The 15784-nt window shown below is 37.3% G+C and overlaps 1 protein-coding gene across 1 annotated transcript in view; it reads right to left on the minus strand.

Moving 5' to 3' along the window:
- The window catches only part of TRHDE (thyrotropin releasing hormone degrading enzyme), a 208797-nt gene that overhangs the window by 13396 nt on the left and 179617 nt on the right, over positions 1 to 15784 (minus strand). The window contains exons 15-17 of the mRNA XM_042017748.1: positions 15613 to 15720; positions 3127 to 3294; positions 2461 to 2601 (exon numbers count right to left, since the gene is read on the minus strand). Of these exons, the coding sequence (XP_041873682.1) occupies positions 2461 to 2601; positions 3127 to 3294; positions 15613 to 15720 (417 nt within the window). The remainder of the gene's footprint in view (positions 1 to 2460; positions 2602 to 3126; positions 3295 to 15612; positions 15721 to 15784) is intronic.

Here is a 15784-nt window from a genome sequence, read left to right on the forward strand (position 1 = left end):
GGCCCCCTTCAGATACTGGAATGTTGCTGTGAGGTCTCCATGCAACTTTCTCTTCTCTGGGCGGAACAGCCCCAACTTTCTCAGTCTGTCTTGGTAGGGGAGGTGCTCCAGTCCTCTCACCAACTTTATGGCCTTCCTCTGGACTTGCACCAACAGTTCCATGTCCTTCATATGCTGGGGACACTTGAACTGTACACAACCCTCCAGGTGGGGTCTCTCCAGAGCAGAGAAGAGGGGCAGGATCCTCTGCCTTGACCTGCTGACCATGCTGCTTTGGATGCAGCCCAGGGTTGGCTTTCTGGGCTGTGAGTGCACATTGCTGGGTCATGCTGCATTTTTCATCAACCATTACCCCAAGTCCTTCTCCTCAGGGACACTCTCAAATCACTTCTCTGCCCAGCCTGTGGGTCTGCCTGAGATTACTGTGACCCAGGTATAGGACCTTGCATTCTATCATGTCACTGTTTCACTGAACAGTTAAGGGGCAAGGTATTAATTAGACTAATTCTACTCTCTCAAAGTCTCACCTAAAAGGTTCTAATCTATGATTACAAAACAATGTTATTTTCAATATATATCACATATGTACAGCTTGCATTAAATATTTCATTTCACTGCGCTCAATCTTTTGGTGATCCACAGAAACTCAACTGGATGTCACTTTCAGAAAAATCAACCGCTACAATCTTTTTGGTGGCTCTGACTTGTGTTTGGAGATCAAACTGAACGAAGGTAACACAAAGACAGTGTTGGGCAAAAAGACAAACTCTCTGTTATTTTCTTATTTTTAAAAAGGACAATAAAAGGTCTTTGATGAGGCCTTACTGATTGTTAGGAATTCAGATTACACAGTAACCCATTCCAGGCAAGTGAAATAAATACAATTCAAATTCTAAATGAAGTTAAGCTATTTAAAATTGTAACACCCAAAAGATTTGGCATGTGGCATAGTTTGTTAAATATTTTCTATTTGTCTACACTGCTTAACATTGTTCACATCTAAAATCACAGGTGTTAGCCAGGTTGTCAGATAAACATACTTACTAAGGCAGGACACAAATACAGCATATGTGTTTGTGGCAATACAGATTATGATGGCTTTATGCCTAAACTCTGGATAAATTCCTGGAGGAACCTGAAAAATTATTTTCTGTCTGCACTGCGTTGCATAATAGTAATACATCTGCCATCCACTTTCTGTGTAAAAGTCCAGTTCCTGGAATAATCACACCAAAAGCAGAGAATTCTTAAACTCTTCACTCTTAAGAGCTTTTTGGAAATGGCTTTCAGAAAGTGTGCTCCTGCAATATAAATTTCCAAAACCAATTCCAGCTTAAATCTATTTTCCCAGAGGAACTTCTTCTAAAATCCCACTAGACTATAAAGTATTATCCAAAATGGCATGAAGAACTTTCAGAATTTTTAGGAGAGTTGCACAGTGTCTTAGTTTCTTTCACTCTTATTTTGATGCTGTGAAACCTATAGGAAGTTTTCACCCGTATTCATCCGTCACTGGGATTTAGTTGCTTAAATAGAGCATCTTAAATATACCATTTCAAATATTCCATGGTACAATAGTTGGCTCCTCACAAGTCCAGAATGGAACAGATCTCCAATGCCTTTCCTGCCAACACCAAAGGTGTGACCTGGCATGGGATGCCTTAAAATCTTGGACACCTGCTTTTGAGAATCAGACCTCATCCAAGTCCTGGTCCTTTTTAATCTGTCAGTACCAGACGAGCTGCTGTGCAATCTTTCAGGCCCTCAGGCTGTCCCTAAAGAACTACAGAAATTTGTCATTCATTGAATTTATATCAAAATCTCCATCAAAAAGAATTTTTAAATGTTGACTGGGCTTCAGAGTAGGAGCATGTAGCACTTGTTCAAAGAGAAAGAGAAGCAGGTGTAAGGAGCAACCTTGTCTCCTTTCTGTTCATCTATTTTTAATTCAAAATGTTGCTCCTCTATTACTTGAAACTCACCTGAAACACAGAGTCGAAAGAAAGGGGATGACACTACATTAACATCCTTTTGAAAATGGAAATGTCTCAAAAAGGATTTGGTGCATTTTTTCCACAGCTGAAATAACATTTTTGAAAAGATTATTTTTTCTATCCGACTTCAAATCAGAAAAATTCCTTTGGGAACTGCTGTTTTTTACCTACGCAGAAATAGAACTGCAGCACTTGACATATAGATAGAATTCATTATCATAAGCATAGACACAATACACTAATATATATACAGATGATTGCTAAGAGACAAATGTCTCTATGCGTGTGTGTGATAAGCCATGAATAAATGCATTTATGACTCATATGTAGGTATTTCATATTTAGAGACATTTCTATTTATGGATTAAAAGAGAATGCACTAGATTCAGGAATGTACCTATACAAAACTTACACAAATTATATCAAGATAAAAAAATGAAAATAAATTGAGAATTTTTATCTTTACCTAGCATTTAGTATTTTCCATTTTTCTCTGAAAAACTTCCAAGCAAGATCCCTTCCATGTGGATTTCGAGCTACGTGGATTATCACATCAATTGCATCCTGATCCAGGACAACTTCTGAGTTGAGAGACAAATTCAAAAGTCTAGTGGGAGAAACAAGAACATTTAGTTTCACAAACACATTGCCTAACATCATTCCATCAGAAAACTCTCAGAAAAAAAAGATCACTGCCAAATTGTTTACGTCTCCAAGTGAGTTCAGTGGTTTATTTCTATGATTTCAAACACTGGACGCATTTACGAATCAGAAAAATCTTGATGTAAAAAGATTTCAATAAAAGCTGAGTGCAACTTCACGTGTGCATTTTTATAAAATCTGTAAGATCAGACTGGTCAAGACATTTAAATAAAGGACATGATAACAAAAAAATACCAATAATTATTACAGGATTTTAAACATTTCCAGTGAACAAAGGAAAGTCTGGAATTGAAAAGAGAATATGTGTCAGTTTTCATATGCATTAATGCAAAAGCATAAGATGGTTTAAACAGACAGTAAGCCTGTATTTGAAAAGCAAATTTCTTTCATTTAGATGAAAGCTCAAGTGATGATCCATAACTGTTGAAGTGATTATTAGTAACAGATTCAAATACAGAATATTTTTTACCTGTTGAGCAAGTTTCTGTCATCACTGCAAGTTAAGGCTTCTAATAATATTTTCTTCTCAGACACTGCTGTGGTAGAATGAAATTTCATCCAAATGAACTCCCATACATCTTCATCCATCAGTGAAACTCCTGTACAGTAGACGATGTCTCTCACATTGAGAGGGATTCTACAAAAGAAATCAGTAATAGCATTGTGGTAAATAAGCAGCCTCCTGATACTGGATAAAAAGGAGGAACATTTATGAGAGTTCAAAATTATTGTCCAACAGTAATGGGATTTTTTGAAAATTACATTTGCATCTCTTTACTGCCACCAACATCTTCCAGGCCATCCCAATGGGCTTTCTAAAGGATAACACATGCTTGCAATTCTCTTCATAATGCTGTCACACTGTCAGAAGACTATAAAATATGGTGATGTAGTTCATCAACTCATAATGTGTCACATAACCTACAGGTAACATAAGCTCTCCAAATTAGTGCGGGATGTTATCACTCTGTTGCTGGGCTCTATGCCAAATCTGCTCTTCTTGCCCTTGCACTGTTTTACAACAGGACCTGATCAGCCAGAAACTCCTCCCTCCTTGTGCTGAAAAGTGCTTCATCTTCAGATAGTAACACACAAGTAAGAAAGGATATGCTGTGACAATGATACTTAAACATGATATTGTCAGGAGTGAAGAAAATAGAAAGATCTGATCAATTATTTCAGCATATTAATACCAGTCCAAAACCAGCTGTGCCATAGGATGGTTGCAAACTGTGATTACTGCTCAATTAATATCAATTCAAACTACAGTTAAATGACAAATTCAGATCTAGTACAGTATGTGCATATGTACGGTCTTCTTCTAAAAAGGTTTCAGCCAGACTTTCAATTTCCTACTTTGCTTTATGTTTCCTATACAAGCATAGAAGTTGAAACTTTTGTGACCCAAAGGGTATTCCCACAGGTAAAGTTAGACATTTCTTAGGGTAATATGTTTCTGATTTTCAGGAAAAAGCATTCCTCTTTTTGTTGGTAATGACTGAGTGGAAACTCCTCTGAAACTTCGTATTCAAGATCTCTAGAGAATCTAGAAGTAAATAAAGTTGTGTCTGCAGTAATACAGTGGGACAAAAAATGAAATTATTGCTGTAAAATTTGGTATCAGAACTTACACGAAACAGGAAAAAAACGTTTCCATCAATACTTTAATTATAAGAGGATTTCACCAAAGGCTTATACCACAGACTGGGCTATCCCAATCAAGAACAGAGGTTTTTCTACTGCCATTTATTCATTCTCCAGAAAAAAACTCTAACACTGAAATGGAAAGATATTCAGGTACTGCCTTTGTGTTGACTTATATTAACTGAGAATGAGGCATAAAGCTTTCTAATACTGCAACTCTCTTTCAAAACTTTGGGTCAGCAATTACAGTAACATAAAAATGCAGCCATGTACATATACATTCTGCACAGAACATTAAATGATACTGTCATCATGTCCCAATTTTCTCATCACTAATTTATTTCTTTTTTAAAACACAACTTTCTTACTAGCTTATGTCTTTTTTTTTTTTTTTAATTTTAATATGGGATTTAATACACTGACAGCAGCTGTAAGAACATACACTAAACAAAAGGGACTAAGGGGTGCTATCCTGATTAGGGGACCAAACAACCTATTGCCCCAGATCTGACCTATCATATGATACCTGAATATGAAGAACAGATGAACACAGTCAAGCCTTACTTCAACAAAGGAAGGACTTTATGTCTTGACACAAACACTAAATCATTTTTTTAGAAGCACATGTAGTTCTTTCAGAGCTTTGACAGCAGAAATATTATCTTTGGATTACTGCAAGATATATGGTTCAGCCAACAGTTATTGTAAGGAACTATAAAGCAGCTGGAAAAGGTAATACTTTTTTGGTTGATTGTGCCATTAATACAGGTAGGAAATGTGGGCTGGAAGGTCTGTCCTTTTTTTTTTTGCCTAGTACAGACACAGAAGCAGATGTACCTAGAAGTGGATGTCTAACTCCAGAACAGACAGCACTTCTCACTTGTGATGTTTACATTTTTCAAAATTTACAGTAAAACAAATCAATTCAAAGGGCTTTCCCAGCTAGTCCATTTTTTACATTCTAAGGGCCAACAGCAGCACTTTTAGCAGCAGCATAGACAGTAAGCACAGGATGATTTGCATCTCTGGGAAGGAAGGAGGACTTAAGACTAGTGATGGAGCTGATCCCATGATCATAGCCTAGATGTCATCACTTTCCTTGCTAAGAAAACTCTACTGCCACCAAATCAGTAGCAGTATACTGGCACTGCTGCAGCAGATGTAATCAATATCATACAATCAACTGCTCCAGGGAAGGTTTTAGGTCTGTACCTATAAGCTAATTAGGACAATGTGAAAAAAATCAGCCCCTACAAACCAAGACATCAAGCACAAATACTGCTTGTAAAAAGCTTACCTTCAGAAACTACAAAATGTACAGCTATGAAAAACTACAAAGTACTCCTGTGAGAGGCTTGAAATCAGGACTGTAGAGAGGGGGGTTCCTCTTGTGGAAATGAAAATTGCTTATGAAAACGCAAATATCCCCAAAGTAATTTCTCTTTAACTATTGCCCCTACAGAGAGTCCTCTAATTGAATTTTGTCCCACATTTGTGGGAATTTTTGCTTTCTCACTCATCCAGTCGTTTTGGGCACATATTCTATCATTATTTAAATATCTGAAACCTCTCCAGTCTACAGGTTTTTTAGTATTATAGGTTCCTGGAAAATTGCAATTCCAAGGCACTAGATCAGCATGTGGATGTTTGCCCCTTATATTAACCGAATCAAGTGGATAAAATCACCATTATTTTGGTACTGCTTAGGTTGTAACACTGCAGAACACATCCTGTTGTCAGTGAAGCCTCAAATGTGCCTTCGAGGCTGCTCTCATTTTTAAAGAGCTAATATGATTGATGGATACTTCAGAAGAATAGAAATAAACGTTTGAGAGCATCACTTTAAATGGCTTTAATTTGAATACTGATCCAATTTATTTAACTTTATTTTTCTTGCTTAAGAGATGTGATGGTGAGAATGAAATATGTAGCTAGCCAAGCTTGTTTAAAAATTAAACATTTTGGGAGAAAAAGTTAAAAATTAAAGAGTTAGAAAAAAATTAATTAAAATCGTGCTGTGTCTTTACAGGGATTTCTTTTTTTCAAGAGTGAATTATAAAGCTCTACAATGAGCTAAGAATAATGTTCTAAGTTATAATTAATTGGTACATACTTGCTCCTATTTAAAGTATGTTCTAACAATTAAAGATACACTTTTAAAATTGGACCATAATTATTTATCTTCTGGGGAAATTGTGTTCTAATTTTTTAAAATGTAAATGCACATAGTTTAGACAGTTCTTTGATTAAGTAACAAGTTTCAACACCAGTTATGGTACTATTTGACAAAGAAAATTAATCAGGAATATTATTCTTTATTTTTGCAACAATTTAACATTTAACTTAAGCCTATTTTTCTTGATGACTATATTTATGGTCTTGTTTAATAGGTTACAGGGCTCAGATAAGAAACAAGAATGAAGTATTAGTACTTTGTTGGCAGATCTGTAATACAGATGCTATTACAAAGAAGAGCACTACACAGTTTGTTTTTAAAAACTTCCATCCCAAATTTTATATTCCCATTCTCTATTACAAACTCCAGCAGTCATGCTGCTGGCACCATTGTGCAGAAAGAGGAGAGGATGATCCTCTGCCATAGCACATACCCAGTCTAAAGAGAGAGGGCAGAACTTCCCCTTGAAAACTGAGGCACAGAGCTGTGATGGGCTCAACATTTAGGTGCCTGTCTCCCATTGATTTCAGGGGACATTAACAGGGCTAGTCAAGGTGTCTGGGGCAAAGCTATGCACAGTCCCTGTCCTGTGCTCCCAAGTTCCAGGTATCACACAGGTCTGACAGAGGTAGGCAGAGAGTACATCATCCCTCAAGTGATGGTTACTGCTATTGCTCCTTTCCATTCCTATTGAAGATCCCCCACAAGTGAACATGCAACCAGGATAGTCAAGCTCTTCAACACTGATTTTAATGACTGAGTGATGAGTTAAGGACTTCTTTGTGGCACTGATCTCTGAGTAGGTATGCTTTTTGTCCATTCTGGACAGTTTTTGCAACAAAAATATGGTCTGATCAATTTCTGATCAATTGTTTTGCAAAGTTGTGGAGAGATCATCCCTGAATGAGAAAATTGGAAACTAATCTAAATTACAAGGACTTTAAATTAATTACTGCTAATCCATAACTACTCCATATAGGGTCATTTTATTGCAGTGACACACAGAAGTCAGAAGGTAAAAACACTACCTGAACCAGCTGCCCATAAAGCCCAATTTTATCTTTTACAAGATTAAGTCCTCTCTCTATTAAGACCCAGTTGGTCTTTCAGAGTGCTAAGTCCTTGATTAACTCATGCACTCAACAGTGTTTTCTTCCTCCTTAAGTTTTATTGACTTGAGTGCAAGATTCTACTCAAATGTTGTAACAACCTATTAATTAGTTAAATCACTTCAGCAACACTGGCTTACATTAGCTGGCAAAGCTCCAGTAACATTTCAAAATGCATGAATAGCTATGCCTGATTTTTTTCAGTAATTAAAACTTCTAGGGGTTGTGAACACAGAAGAAGGGATTCACTTTATTTTTTTACATTTATCAGACACTCATGTGTGAAAAAAATTAAAATAACTCTCATTTTTTCATGTTTGCTGCTAACAATTTCCAAATATAGCTGGTAGGCATCAAGCCCTTGAAAAAACCTAGTGCCTCTTCCAATCAACTAACAAAAGTAATTAACCTGTTGGCCATGTTCTCACAAATACTGATGTAGGTGGTTAAACACAAGTACATTTCTAAGTTGTTGCAAGACTGTAGCACTACTGTGGCCATGTGAAACACAGCAATAAAATTATCTATTTCAAATAGCAAGAGAGAGAAATAAACAAGGAAGAAAACAAAAGAAAAAATGCTTGTTTGGAAAAAAATTGATTTTCTATCACCTAAGCCAGACTTCATTGAAATTACTTCAATTAATGAATGGTAATTTGTTATTTACTACTCCCTCAGATCTATGGAGAGTTTTGTTTATAGACATGCTACACACTCCTATACAGTCCTGCAATTGTTTTTCTGGTGGCATTTCCACCAAGTAGTTAAAGGTGCAGCCAAGTAAGACACTGCCAACTTAGGCAGGTGGATGGACATGAATCCATTATTCCTTGTAGAGGAAACACAAAATCTGCATGAACAAGTGTGGAGGTTCACAACTCACAAATTTGGCTTGTTGGTTATCACTGTCCTTCAAATTATGTGATGGAAGACATTTACTTCATTATTTACACCTTTCTTGAGATGATAAAGAATTAACCAATGTTCCTAACCATCACAGCAGTGTGACAGAAGTGAAATGGCAAACAGAAGTTACAGGAAAAGCCCAAATCTCATAAATACACTTCAAAAGATGTAGACAAGGTAGTTGAGTATTAGTGTGCAGACATGCACGATTCTGATTTCATTACTTTGTAACCAAAAGTGGTTCATTTGTAATTCAAACAACACACGGATGTGTTCTGACTTGAAACCCACAGACAGAACAGGAAAGTTCATCTCTTACTCTCTTTTCAGCGATCTCTGGCTTGTAGCAGGGCATCTTGCCCCCCACAAGAGCTTATCTGTTGCTTGTTAACCAGTCAGATAACTCAAACAGGACAAGCTGTCTTGTAGTGAGTTCTTCTGGCACCACAGAGTTAACACTGGTCTTGCATCTCCCAACTGCCAATAAACATCTTACTGTCAATGTGAGATCTGGAAGATAAACTGGGCTTCTCACGGACAGACACCTCACTTTACAAACTATAAAAACTACACCAAACTCTCATAAAGCAGAAATCCTCAACACATTCCATGGAAATGTGTGGAGTTTTTCCCGTGAGTAGGGATGCTTCCTTCCCGGTTACTCCCACAGAGGCTGAGTGAAGGAATCTGTGCACATTGTCATCGTTTCAGAAGTAAATTACATTTGACCCTAAGCAATACTATTTCTTTTGCTAGCTTTAATATAGGTACCTTAATGTCATGCACTGGCTTATGTCATGCTGTAATCTACTAGTAGTTCCTTTCAGTTTTAAACTGTGCAGTAACTTTGATTAAAATCTTTTGTCTGTTATCTCCTGTCTGTTTAATAACTAATTCATTTTATAAATAGAACCGAACTGCCATCCTTAGTACTTGCAGGCCAGAATGATTTCTTAAATTGAAACTGTTGCCAAAATCTGAGGTTAAGACAGGGATTGTCTGAAGCTCCAACTTGTCCCGTGACATGGCCCCATTTCAGCACTGCAAGATTTCTCAGAACAATCTGGATGATTAGACCAGAACAGATTTAAAATATCTGTATTTGCATTCAAGATCAGTCTCTACTTCTCCTCATTCACAAAGACAGACAAATTAAAACTTCATTAACCCACGGGCTACAGAATGGATGATGGCTTAACCTAATTCAGTGGAGCAGCCTGCACTCCCCACTGCAAGCATCCTCAAAACTGATCAGAGTTACCCGATCAGAGACCAGAGCTTGTGACAGAAGATTAATATTTGAACTAGTAAAAACTGTGTTAAAGCTAAAATCACCCCAAAGTGATATGATATCAATGTTAGTGAAATGCATTTAATCTCAGTTTTCTAGGGATATTAAGGCCACTCATTAAGGTACTTTGTTTCCATGTAAACCACAGCAATAAATAGCAATGGTTACATTTCTAAAGAAGTTAAAAGTAAGAGCAAACGGAAGTGGCTATAACTAGCTGAGGCCTTCCAACCGGTAACATCTCACAGAACATCTGCATGTAACTGTGTCTGATGCAATCCTATCATATCCCACTGTTCAGTGCTGCATGTCAGCAGAAGAACAGTGTCACCACAGCTCTACTAACAGAATCAGAATACAAGTACTCCTTTTTCTGCTGAAGGCAAAATCAGCTGTCTCAGTTCAAAGCAGCTCTCTCACATATTCATGTTTACATCATCTTGTTTAACTTTGCCCAAAGCAAGCATACATCCACAGTTGACTTTGCCAGCAGAAATGTAAATGCAGCAACCTATAGCTGATGTATGGTAAGAGTAGCTGGAAGATAACTGTGCCTGCACCCAGATAGATGTTTGCAAAAAATGTTCATGTCTGTGTTATGCTTCAAGTCATCATAGTGTGTATTTGAATATTACCCCCTTTTATCTCCTGTCAGGGGTTTACATATTGCAGCTCTCCATGCATTCTTTCCTGAACTTCAGAAATACATGTTTACTCAACCTATCCAAGGCAGGAAGTCTGAAAATGCTAATCCTCTTAGAAACATGTTTTTCCTTCAGAATAGATGCAGTGAAGGTTAAAGGGGTTAACAAGGCTGATTATTAAGCTCAGGCAGGCATTGAATGGTAATTTTGTTAATTTTTTAGGCTGAACCACAATGCTGTTATATCTAAGGAGTGTGAATAATGTATTTCTTCACACATGAAAGCTTCACAGGGATGAGCTCAGTTAAATGAAGGTAGAAGCAAACATCTTCATTTTCAGCCAACAGTAGCTTCTCTTGTACAACATTCTGCTGTTGACTGAATCCCCGTAAATTTATGTTCTCAAACTACAAGGGAAATTTCAACATGGTTGTATATTTTCTATTCTTTATTCTTCTGAACATCAACATAAAAGTGTCAAGGGTTTCCATTGTTCCAGTACAGGAGCAGCATATATCCCAATGTAAGAGAGTGAAAATCATTGTCTTAATATCACCATCAAGTCAGAAGTAAATACAGACTTTCAAGCAAAATGAGCTGGACACATCAGCCATTTTTAAAAAAAGTAAAATCACTTAAACTCATGGATTAAAACACCACAAGACCTACCTTGAGGTCTAACCTCTGATCTTCAGTAGAAAGAAATAATGAGCTTTTTTTAAACAATTGTAAGGATTAAAATATATCAGTTCCTAAAACAGCAAAACAACATGTCTCCTTATAGTCTCTTCTGCTTCTGATGCTATGTGTTTGGTTTGCTCCTTGTAAAAACAAATTTCTTTCTCAGTTATATTTCTTGTTTTTCCATTGTGTTTTGCCCTGAAAAAGTGGCCATGAGCAATATCACCTAAAGCCCCTTGCAGTCTAAGTATTTCTGGTATTTCTGGTATTTCAGGTACTGAAGTCTCTTCCCTCAGATGAATGCTTTCTCATCTTTAGATTGGAGAACTGTATCATTTTCTTGCTAATGAAATAAATTCCAGTAGCTGAGCTGAAGCTACAGGAGGAAAGTGTGTTGCAGCATCTTAATATTGTCCCAAACATCTCATATACAGGTCCTCCTCAGGCTTGCCCTCTGCAGGCATTGGCAGATACAGGGCTGAGGTACTAAACTGAAGCACAGTAAACTGCTGGAATCTCAGCACTACTGTTTGAAATGGTATTGAAGAGCAGCTTCTCTGCCAGCTGTGTTGGAAAAGAAAAGGAGCAGTCTTTTTCATGCTTTAGTGACAATTTTGAAAGGCATCTTTTGCAAGATCCCCATACACTACAATTGCCATTTACGTATTCATTTGATATCGGTATCTTTCTACCTGTAGTGCTGGACCCTAAGAGGGCCCACTCATGGTTCGGAATCTCATGTTAAGAGGCTCTTCACAGCACAGTGGCTGCCACCGGCTGCGTTTTTAGAGGCTCCCAAATCCCCTTGTAGGAAGCGCAACTCTGAGCATCTAATTCTGCCCTGTGAGCCAGGAATCTGAAAATGAAGCAACACCTAAGCCACTTTAGAAATTCAAGTCTTCAAAGCCTCTTAGGTGACTTCCACTTTCATGCACAGAGGCTAGTGTTGCAGGTCACGTAAATTGGGTATTTTCACTAATTCCAGAAGAAAACCTGCAGCACTGTAGTTGGAAATCTAATGGCTTTTTCAAACAGTAGTGGAAATACAAAGAGGACCTCTGGCCTTGTGCTAAGAATGACCCTCATTTTATTTGGTCAACAGTGGCAAATTATTTGCACAGTAAAGAGTCTATAATGACAAAATACAAACAGTATCTGATATCAAGATTACTTCACTTTCTTACTGCGAAGAGTAGATGGTAATTCCTTTCTGGACCAGATTAAGAAAATTTACTAGATTAAATATAATTACTAAAAACCACAGCAATTGTAAGCATATGCCAGAGTTAGATGTTATTGTACTACCCAACACTTTATCCATAATTAAATATGACAAGTAAAACAGAAAAAAACACTTCAAAAGAATATCTAAAAAGTCATAGATTAAAAATGTGGTGAAAAAAGTTATGAATGCTAGCATTTCTTCAGTATTATTAATTGCACATTCTCTGTTAGAGTTATTTCAACTTTAACTCCAGTAAGGGCCAGGGAATCAAAAACCTCGCTTACATGATTTACTGACTGTGCATTTATGTGGTATTTAATATCACATTTTAATTTAATACTGACTTAATTTGCAGTTTATTAAAATCTTGAGACACAAACCTTATTCCATTGTCTCTACTGCTTTGAAAAATTTGTGTCATCTTCCAGAATAAAGTTTCTGGGAGGGGATGGGTGGAAATGCAAGTTATCCTTTATTTTTACTGTCACAATGACACTCAAATTACATTTATATATAAAATATCTCTGAGCTCTCTGGAACTCTGTTTTTGTGCTCTGGCTATGCAAACCCACCAAAACCAGGCTTTCTGCAATCATCAGTCAATTATGTGGTTTGGTTTCAGAACACAGAATGGCAAAACCAAGAACTTTTACAGTACTTGCTGATAAGGTCTGGAATAGGCAAGAATACACAGAGTTTCTGTACTTGTCATCGACTTTCCTCACCAGTTGTCAGAGAAGTGTGGCGAAAGAGGAGCAGCATGAGTTTCCCCTTCTTTGTCAGGAAACAAGCTCTGAGGGAATCTTAGAGGCTCCAAGGTGGCTGTTTGCAGCAAATTCACAAACAGCTGCTAAGGGCGTCAAACTGAGCAAAACGATTGATGAGAAAGAATACAAAATGGCACCTTTTAGATGTGCTCTCTGCATATGTCTTGTACTTATCTGCTTGCCCTTTGCACCTGAGCTAGTTACTGTCTCTCAAGTGCTAAAAGAGGTAGAAGCATGACTCAAACGCCATGCTAATTAAATTCTGATTGTAGAATCATTGTTTTCTTGGTAGAAAAGCAGGAAAAAGAGCCCTTGTTTTACTTTCAGGTTTCAGTCTGAGTTAGCTTAAACTGAGTAAAGGTGCTATGGGTTAGCTCTGATTCAGCAGGATCTGAACATTCCTGAGAGAACACTGACATACCCTACAAATGCTGTTACTGTGAAACACAAGCTGATTTTATGTTTACTGAGCTGCTATTACTAGTAGTCTTTGTAATGTCGTTTCCATGTAAGTAGATATGAAATGAGTTTTGCTCATATATCAGTTACATTCAGGATGTGAGACTGCTCTGAGAAAACTGGTCAGTTCTGAAGTGTGGGACTGAACAAATCCTACGATCTTAAAAAATAAATAAAAGCATGTCTCTATCTTCTTTGCCAGTTGTGCCCCTATTTATCAGCTGACTGTCAATCTCTATTATGTAATTACATTATTTGCTGCAGCCATTTTTCAAAACTGTGCAGCTCCTTTCAGAAACACATTGCTTTAACACAGTAGCTATTCTCCTCTGCCCTGGTGTGGTGCTTTTATCATAATACTCATCATATGCTGGCAAACACAATCTTCTGCTACCAAAAATGGCCCCATTGAAAGGCTAAGATGAATCTTCAGATAGCTCCTTAAATTTATTCCTTTTCTCTCTTGCTACTGTTGGTAAAGCAATAAGCTTGAGTTTTGTTATGTTTTTCTTTTCTGATGCCTCCTTTCTTAATCCTGTGGGAAAGGAAAGACAGGTAGGGTGACAGCTTTTTTAACACTGAAAAATCTACTGCTGTGCATGCTAATAGGTAATGCTAGGTTTGATTAACTAATTTTGCAAATGAATATCTAAGCAAATTACTTTTGCAGACTGTTTCCAATGATTCTTTCTCTTTAATTGCCTCTTTGAATAGCTTCATACTGACTGTTGCTGCTTATGATAAGAATTCATATCAAACCCTGGGGTATATATTTAATAGTAAATATATCTGGTATCACCTTACCCAGGAAAACCCTCCACCTCACACACATCTTACTTAAAGGTACATAGTCATAGTTGCAAGTTGTTTGGGTTTTTTTCCAGAAGTTTCAAAATCATATAGGAGTGTAATTTCCCTTCATGTTCAGTTCATGGCTGGTTTTAAAAGATACTTGGATACTTACATAACTGGGTATGACTGTAAAGGATTTTTAAAGATTCCAGAGACAAACAGAGATATTTTAATTGCAAACAAACACCTGATTAGTCCAAGAAATCTCTGAAAAATCCTGCCTGCTCGTATGGCTAGAGAGATCTGATCCTCTTGCAGAGATAATACAAAACTGGGACTAAAAGTGAGAGACTTTTATCTTGCTTTTTTTTATTTGAAAATAAAATATTCTCTTTTAAACTAAAGTATCATGCCATGTACAAATGTGTACAGTGCAAATATTTCACATAATCAGAAAATCCACTATTCTTTCTAAAGAAGTTGGGGTCTTAACCTATACTCTGCACTCATATCATTGTCCATATATCACTGCATAATTAAATATTTGAAATTTCAGTAATTTCATATTTCTTAGATGCTTGCCTTTAAAATATAAACTTCATGCACTATCCATGGCCCATATTCTCTTGCCTCAGCTGAATAAACCTGTGTATAGACAGCCTAACTTACATATTTGCTGTCAAACCACTACAGTGCTGCTAATGCTCAAGGCATCAGCTATCTTATTATCTGCTCTCTGAAACCTTACATGAGCTTTTCCATGTATTCCTGAATCACATTAATTTTCAAGTCTTCACCCTTAAATACCTTGTAACATTTCCCTGCACCACTTTGCTACATTTCCTTCCTGACTTCTCAGTCCTTCTGTCTCTAATCTCTCTCACTTCTTCAAATGTTTAGCACCTTTGGCTCTCTTGTCCCAGCACAGGTTTCATGTTTGTCTGACAACATGGTGTTCACTCATCTTTCTTTCTTTAGATCTGTCCTTAAAATCCATCTTCTCATCTTCTAGCACGGAATTATCTGACAGTAACTCATCAGGAGAGGGCAGAATCCCCTCCACCCACTCATATACACCAAGTCAAATAACTAATTCTGAAACCCCACAGACATTTTTAAATGACAGCCAGCAACCTCTGCTTCCTCCCATAAAAAAAAACCTTTGCAAAAGAAGGCACTGCAGACAGGGCAGGCAGGAGAGGAAGAGCTGTACTGCCTCTCAGTAGGAGAGATGTGAGATACACATTTCAGCTCCACTTACCGGTTCCTATTGCTAGAAATCCAGTCCGAGATTAACGTTGCAGCCTGCTGGTGACAGTGCTTGTTCCCGAAGCTGCAGGCCAACATGATGACTTCCCGACGCAACTCTCTGTCCACATTAAAGAAAGCAATAAGGCTGCATTAATGAATGTGTTTGAATGTGTTTGAATGTT

The sequence above is a fragment of the Corvus kubaryi genome, unplaced genomic scaffold (genome assembly GCF_017639235.1).
Source record: "Corvus kubaryi isolate FWS band 111438036 unplaced genomic scaffold, C.kubaryi_AGA036_p1.0 137, whole genome shotgun sequence".
In the NCBI taxonomy this organism is placed as follows: domain Eukaryota; kingdom Metazoa; phylum Chordata; class Aves; order Passeriformes; family Corvidae; genus Corvus; species Corvus kubaryi.